Below are 7,738 nucleotides of genomic sequence, written 5' to 3'. Positions count from 1 at the left end.
ATCTTTTTTGCACCCTATCCAGTGCCTCTGTATCCTTTGATAACATGGAGAACAGAACTGTGCAGAGTGCTCCAAGTGTGGTCTAACCAAGGTTCGAAACAAGTTTAACAGAACTTCTCCGCTGTTCAATTCTATCCCTCTAGAAATGAACCCCAGTGCTTGAATTGTTTTTTATGCCCTTAATAACCTGCTTAATCAGAAATCTCAGGGTACACCCAGCCTGCCCTCTCTGAACCCGGTTTGTTGCTCCCTCTGTGCCCAGCACTGCCTGCACCCCCGGCACACAGAAGTGGAATTTCAAAAGAAAGGAGGAATCTGTCAGCATTTGAAAGGCTTTTAGAAAGAATTCAAGGTGTTTTCAGAGAGTTGGGATCTTTCTCTGTTCTCGGGGAGTTAGATATCAGCCTTTCTCCTGTGAATATCGAGCTGTCTTATAGGGCCGCGATCATCTTTGAAAGAGCTGCCAATTAATCCCACTCCCCGGCCCTTTCCCCACAGCCCTGCAAACTTTTCCTTTAAGTCGATCCAATTCTCTTTTGAAAGTTACTATTGAATCTGCATCCACCCCCTTTCAGACAATGCATTCCAGATCACAACAACTCACTGAGTGAAAAATGGCTCATCTCCCCTCTGGCTTTTTGTCCATTATTTGATGTGATGTGTTTACTTGTTACATACATTTGCTGAGTGGAATTAAATTTAAAACCAGGTTTGCAGGTGTGATGCTCTATTCACACATCGAAGGTGAGAGAGATGCTGTGGGGCACACACTAAGTCCAGTAGCTGAAAGTGATTAACAGACTGGGTTTGTGTTTAGTGATCCCGGGCGTGTTACCGATACCTTCCCTGGATACCAAGGCTAGGAGAGGCACTCTGGAATGTATGGGGAGCTGGGACTTGTCCATGAGAGTAACCAAAGGTTTGAGAACTGAAATAATCTAGAGTTAGAAAGTAGAAAAGGCCCAAAAATGGAGCAGTCCGTAACAGTATATCAATTAGTCTCCTCTTATCTTGGAGAAATCAAAGACTCAACACACTGAGTGTTTGAAACAAAGCTAATGTATTTGATATATCAAAATATTAATAACCTCTATATCTGGGCTGGAGTTTAACATCAGCAGAAACAAACCTGAACTGCCAGAATGAACATGGTTCAGTCCTGGATGTGATTAACAGCAGCAATAACAGCAGAATCCAAACCCTGCAGTCGATCATGAACTCGCTGGTGTGTCAGCAGGTTGGATGACTGAGTGAATCCCTTCCCACACACGGAGCAGGTGAACGGCCTCTCCCCAGTGTGAACTTGCTGGTGCCTCAGATGGTGAAATAATTTAATGAATCCCTTCCCACACACGGAGCATGTGAATGGCCTCTCCCCAGTGTGAACTCGCTTGTGTACAGTAAGGTGGGATGACCGAGTGAATTCCTTCCCACACACGGAGCAGGTGAACGGCCTCTCCCCAGTGTGAACTCGCTGATGTCTCAGATGTTGGGAAGAAGAAATGAATCCCTTCCCACACACGGAGCAGGTGAATGGCCTCTCCCCTGTGTGAACTCGCTGGTGTACAATGAGGTTGCATGAATGCCTGAACCTCTTCCCACAGTGAGAGCAACTGAACGGTCTCTCATCAGTGTGAACTCGCTGATGTTGAATTAGTCCCTCAGAACTTTTAAAGCAGTTTCCACAATCAGTGCATTTAAAAGGTCTCTCATCACTGTGAACTCGCTGGTGTGATCGGAGGGCAGATGAGTGAATGAATCCCTTCCCACACACGGAGCAGGTGAATGGCCTCTCCCCAGTGTGACTGCGTTGATGAGTTTCCAGCTGGGATGGGTAACTGAATCCCTTCCCACAGTCCCCACATTTCCAGGGTTTCTCCATGGTGCGGGTGTCCTTGTGTCTCTCCAGGTTGGATGATCAGTTGAAGCCTCGTCCACACACAGAACACGTGTACAGTTTCTCCCCACTGTGAACGGTGCGATGTTTTTTCAGGCTGTGTAACTGGTTAAAGCTCTTTCCACAGTCAGTGCACTGGAACACTGTGTGTCTCGGTGCTTTTCCAGTCACACTGATGTTTGAAATCTTTTCCCACAGACAGAACAGACAAACATTTCTCCTTCCACATTCAAAGGCCGATGTTATTCCCTGTAAAAGCAGTTTACAAAAGACATCACTGTAAATTCAGGATAAAAATGCAGAACAGATCATTCTAGTTTCTATGGAACATTCTTTCCTCTCTTATTACATAGAATTACCCAGATTGTAGAACACAGAAACAGGCCAATCGGCCCAACTGGTCCATGCGGTGTTTATGCTTCACACGAGCCTCCTCCCATCTCTCTTCATCTCACCCTATCAGCATCTCCTTCTATTCCTTTCTCCCATGTGTTTATCCAGGTTCCCCTTAAATACACCCATGCTCTTCGCCTCAACTACTCCCTGTGGCAGCAAGTTCCACATTCTCAGCACTCTCTGGGTGAAGGAGTTTAATCTAAATAGGACTTTCCTGGGCAGCCAATGAGCACTGCTGCCTCTTTTGTACATTTCCTGGCGAGGCGAAACAGTTGATATTTTCTGATCAAAAAGAGCTGAGCTCGGCAGCATTAGTCCTGTTTTGTCTCCTTTGGAGACCAGGTGCACGAGCAGAGTGAGCGCAGCCTTCACAGCAACCACAATAAAATTGTTACCGTTGTGAAGGAACTTTGTGTCAGTGCACTGGACCACAAACAACGTATGTGTGTCGATTATTGTCTGACTGCGCTACGGTAAACTGCCTTGAGATGTTTTAAAGGCTCTATATAAATGTAAATTGTTGTTGGTGTATAGAGTTCTCTGTTGAAATTTAGTGAAATGATCAATAACCAAGGAAGATCATTTCTTTGTTTGCTTCTGTTAGTTTTCATAGAATCATGGAAAAGTACAGCACAAAGGAGGCCATTTGGCCCATCGTGCCTGTGCTGGCTCTTAGAATGAGCACTCATGCTTAGTCCCACATCCCTGCTTGTTGTCCGTAATCCTGTAAGATCCTCATCCTCAAGTACCCGCCCAACTCCCTTTTAAACTCATTGATGGAATCAGCTCATGACCTTTCCAGATAGAGCGTTCCAGATCCCGACAACTCTCTGAGTTTTATTCAATTGTTACCACAGTTGTCTTCTGTGAAGGTTTAATAATAAATGCATTTTGCTGTGAAAGCAATTAAAAGATTCCTAGTATATAAATAGACAGATGCATCAAAATATTAAAATTGTGGGAGGGAGGGCAGTGCTCGCCAGGGCCCAATAAACAATGGAATTCTTGTTTCCCAACCCAATGCTCAGAGGATGAAGTCCCAGAGCTGCCTCTGGCTCGGTTCCACCTGCCCTATTCTGACAAGCGAAGGTGTCGGTCAGTGCCCTGTGATTGACCTGTGGGCAGAAGATGGCAAATCTAGAAATATGACCAAAATAACACATTTTAACCCCAAAGTTGTAAATCCCGGTCCCACACACTCTCCCTCCTCCCTGAAGTCCAAACCCATCGCACCATCTCCAACATTTCTTTCCTCCACTCCCAGTTTTCCCCCTCCCTCTACTCTGGTTGGGTTCATAAGAAGTAGGAGCAGGAGTACGCCATACGGCCCCTCGGGCCTGCTCCGCCATTCAATAGGATCATGGCTGATCCGAACCTAGACTCACGTCCACTTCCCTGCCCTCTCCCCGTAACCCCTAATTCCCTTATCAGCTAGGAAACTGTCTATCTCCGTTTTAAATTTATTTAATGTCGCAGCTTCCACAGCTCTCTGGGGTAGCAAATTCCATAGATTTACTACCCTCTGAGTGAAGAAGTTTCTCCTCATCTCAGTTTTGAAAGGGCAGCCCCTTATTCTAAGATCATGCCCGCTAGTTCTAATCTCACCCATCAGTGGAAACATCCTCACCGCATCCTCCCGATCAAGCCCCCTCACAATCTTATATGTTTCGATAAGATCGTCTCTCATTCTTCTGAACTCCAATGAGTAGAGTCCCAACCGACTCAACCTTTCCTCATAAGTCAACCCCCTCATCTCCGGAATCAACCGAGTGAACCTTCTCTGAACTGCCTCGAGAGCAAGTATATCTTTTCTTAAATATGGAAACCAAAACTGTACACAATATTCCAGGTGTGGCCTCACCAGTACCCTGTATAACCGAAGCAAGACTTCCCTGCTTTTATACTCCATCTCCCTTGCAATAAAAGCCAACATTCCATTGGCCTTCCTGATCACCTGCTGTACCTGCATACCAACCTTCTGTGTTTCATGCACCAGGACCCCCAGATCCCTTTGTACTGTAGCACTTTGCAGTTTCTCTCCACTTAGATAATAACTTGCTCTTTGATTTTTTCTGCCCAAGTGCATAACCTCACACTTTCCAACATTATATTTCATCTGCCAAATCTCTGCCCACTCACTTAGCCTGTCTATGTCCTTTTGTAGGTTTTTTATGTCCTCCTCACTCACTGCTTTCCCTCCCATCTTTGTATCGTCGGCAAACTTGGATATGTTGCACTCGGTCCCCTCCTCCAAATCGTTAATATAGATTGTAAAGAGTTGGGGTCCCAGCACTGACCCCTGCGGAACACCACTAGTTACTGATTGCCAACCCGAGAATGAACCATTTATCCCAACTCTCTGTTTTGTGTTAGATAGCCAATCTTCCACCCATGCCAGTATATTACCCCCAATCCCATGATTTTTTATCTTGTGCAGTAATCTTTTATGTGGCACCTTGTCGAATGCCTTTTGGAAGTCCAAATACACCACATCCACTGGTTCCCCTTTATCAACCCTGTTTGTTACATCCTCAAAGAATTCGAGCAAATTTGTCAAACAGGACTTCCCCTTCATAAAACTATGCTGACTCTGTCCGATTAAATTATGCTTATCCAAATGTCCTGTTACTGCTTCCTTAATAATGGACTCCAACATTTTACCAACCACAGATGTTAGGCCAACTGGTCTATAGTTTGCAGCCTTTTGTCTACTTCCCTTTTTAAATAAGGGCGTTACATTAGCAGTTTTCCAATCTGCTGGGACCTTTCCTGAATCCAGGGAGTTTTGGAAAATTACCACCAATGCATCCGCAATCCCTACCGCCACTTCTCTCAAGACCCTAGGATGTAAGCCATCAGGTCCAGGGGATTTATCCGCCTTAAGTCCCATTATCTTACCGAGTACCATCTCCTTAGTGATTTTAATCGTGTTTAGCTCCTCCCCTCCTATAGCCCCCTGTTTGACCAGTGTTGGGATATTTTTAGTGTCCTCTACTGTAAAGACTGATACAAAATATTTGTTCAGCGTTTTTGCCATCTCCATGTTCCCCACTACTAATTTCCCGGTCTCGTCCTCTAAGGGACCAACATTCACTTTAGCCACTCTTTTTCTTTTTATATAACTGTAGAAACTCTTGCTATCTGTTTTTATATTTTTTGCTAGTTTACTTTCATAATCTACCTTCCCTTTCTTAATTAATCTTTTAGTTATTCTTTGCTGGCTTTTAAATGCTTCCCAATCTTCTATCCTCCCACTAGATTTGGCTACTTTATATGCCCTTGTTTTCAGTTGGATACTATCCTTTATTACTTAACTTAGCCACGGATGGCTATCTTTTCTTTTATGCCCCTTTTTCCTCAGTGGGATAAATTTTTCTTGAAAGTTGTGAAATATCTCCTTGAATGTAGACCACTGCTCATGTACCGTCTTACACCTTAATCTATTTTCCCAGTCCACTTTAGTCAACTCTGCTCTCATACCTTCGTAGTCTCCTTTAGTTAAGCTTAGTACGCTGGTTTGAGATCCAACTCTCTCACCCACCAACTGAATTTGGAATCAGTTCTACACCCGCTGTGTGCAGAGTGAGAATAAAATCAATGAGTCAATCATTGTCTCTCCTGGTCACTGGGACCCTGAAGCCCCACCCACTCTCTGTTCCTGTACCAAGATGGCCACTCATGCGCGTATGGGGACGGTGGCAGAGTGGTAATGTCACTGGACTAGTAATCCGGAGGCCTGGACTAATGATCCAGAAACGTGAGTGCAAATCCCACCACGGCAGCTGGGGAATTTAAATTCTGTTAATTCAATAAATCTGGAAAAAATAGCTAATATCAGTAATGGTGACCATGAAACTATCGGATTGTCGTAAAAACCCACCTGGTTCACTAATGTGCTTTGGGGAAGGAAATCTGCCGTCCTTACCCGGTCTGGCCTATTGGTGACTCCAGACCCACAGCAATGTGGTTGACTCTTAACTGCCCTCTGAAATGGCCCAGCGAGTCACTCAGTTGTAACAAACCGCGACGACCTTCACCACACGGACTGCAGAGGTTCAAGAAGGCGGCTCACCACCACCTTCTCCACGGCAACTAGTGATGGACAATAAATGCTGGCCTTGCCAGCGACGCCCACATCCCAGAAACAAATAAAAATCCGGCCCTGCCCAAGATGGCGGCCAGTGACCCCGCCTTGCCCAAGATGGTGGCCAGTGACCCCGCTGACCCGGGCGGTCGGGCCTGTCACCGCGGGGCAAACACGGGCCTGTGGGCTCTTATTCGGGGCCTGAGGCCTACACCGGGTGTCTGTGAAGCTTCCCAGCCCAGCCGCGGCTCCAATTCCTCCTTCTGTCCCCAGGAGAAAGCCTCACAGCCGCCGCCACGCAGCTGGAAAAAGCCCGGCCCCGGGGGCTGTTACTCGGCTCTAAGGCCGCAGCCCCTTTATTATAAAGCCGGCCTTGTGGTTTATTCTCCTACCGCTCCCGCTCTGTCCTGACCACCATCTTCCTCCAGGCGGCCCAGGGACCCGGCTCTAGTGCGCTTGCGCACCGGGCCCCCGTCACTCGGATAGGGCGTATTCCCAACCGCGCGGCATTCTGGGTACCCACTGCCGCCATTGAGGATGTGAAGAAATTCCTGATAATTGATTTTTTTTACGCGTATCAGCGGCCTGTCCTCTAAATAATACTATGGGTCTTGGGTGAATGGAGCGGTTGAGGAACGGAAGAGGCGCATTTGGACCAGGAAGTGAGGCGAGGAAAATATTTTTAAAATTATTTCATGGGATGTGGGAGTCACTGGCAAGGCCAGCATTTATTGCCCATCCCTCGTTGCCCTTGAGAAGGTGGTGGTGAGCCGTCTTCTTGAACCACTGCAGTCCGTGTGGTGAAGGTACTCCCACAGTGCTGTTCGGGAGGGAGTTCCAGGATTTTGACCCAGCGACGATGAAAGAACAGCGATATACTTCCAAGTCAGGATGCTGTGTGAATTGGAGGGGATGGTGTTCCCATGCTCCTGCTGCCCTTATCCTTCTAGGTGGGAGAGGTCGCGGGTTTGGGAGGTGCTGCCAAAGAAGCCTTGGCGAGTTACATATTAAAAAATAACCTGGCCGTTGACCTCTGCACCCCCGTTGACATCACAATCACTATTGCGAGCGGGCACTTTAGGGATCAGTGATAGACGTGAGGACTGTGGTTAGGGGGATACAGTCAGGGGTTGGGGTTAGGGATTACATTAATGATTCGGGTTAGGATCTTACGGTTAGTCTACCAAGGCTAGGAGAGGCTCTCTGGAAGATATGGGGAACTGGGACTTGTCCATGAGGGTAACCAAATTTATGAGAACTTAAAAATTCTAGAATAAGACAGGAGAAATGGCCCAAAAATGGAACAATAGTAGCAGGAAATTGTTGAATCCGTGTGTTAATGGAGACACGGAATGCAGGAG

General features: G+C 46.6%; 1 protein-coding gene across 2 annotated transcripts; it reads right to left on the bottom strand.

The window, feature by feature from the left end:
* Positions 1–1,023: 1,023 nt before the first annotated feature.
* Positions 1,024–6,850, bottom strand: LOC147119395 (uncharacterized). 2 transcript variants are annotated; one of them, XM_085985005.1, is made up of 2 exons: positions 6,770–6,850; positions 1,024–2,146 (listed from the first exon to the last, which is right to left on the bottom strand). In XM_085985005.1, exon 2 carries the CDS (start codon positions 1,880–1,882, stop codon positions 1,154–1,156), a length of 729 nt encoding a protein of 242 aa, XP_085841131.1. In that variant the 5' UTR covers positions 1,883–2,146; positions 6,770–6,850; the 3' UTR covers positions 1,024–1,153. The 2 variants fall into 2 exon arrangements, with proteins under 2 accessions (XP_085841131.1, XP_085841130.1); XM_085985004.1 differs by having other exon boundaries at positions 6,174–6,815.
* Between the last annotated feature and the right edge of the window lie 888 nt (positions 6,851–7,738).

Source organism: Somniosus microcephalus, chromosome 4, assembly GCF_052327205.1.
Source record: "Somniosus microcephalus isolate GS21.2 chromosome 4, FLI_Smic_1.0, whole genome shotgun sequence".
NCBI classification, from domain to species: Eukaryota; Metazoa; Chordata; class Chondrichthyes; order Squaliformes; family Somniosidae; genus Somniosus; species Somniosus microcephalus.
This window is presented reverse-complemented; position numbering and strand designations above follow the sequence as displayed.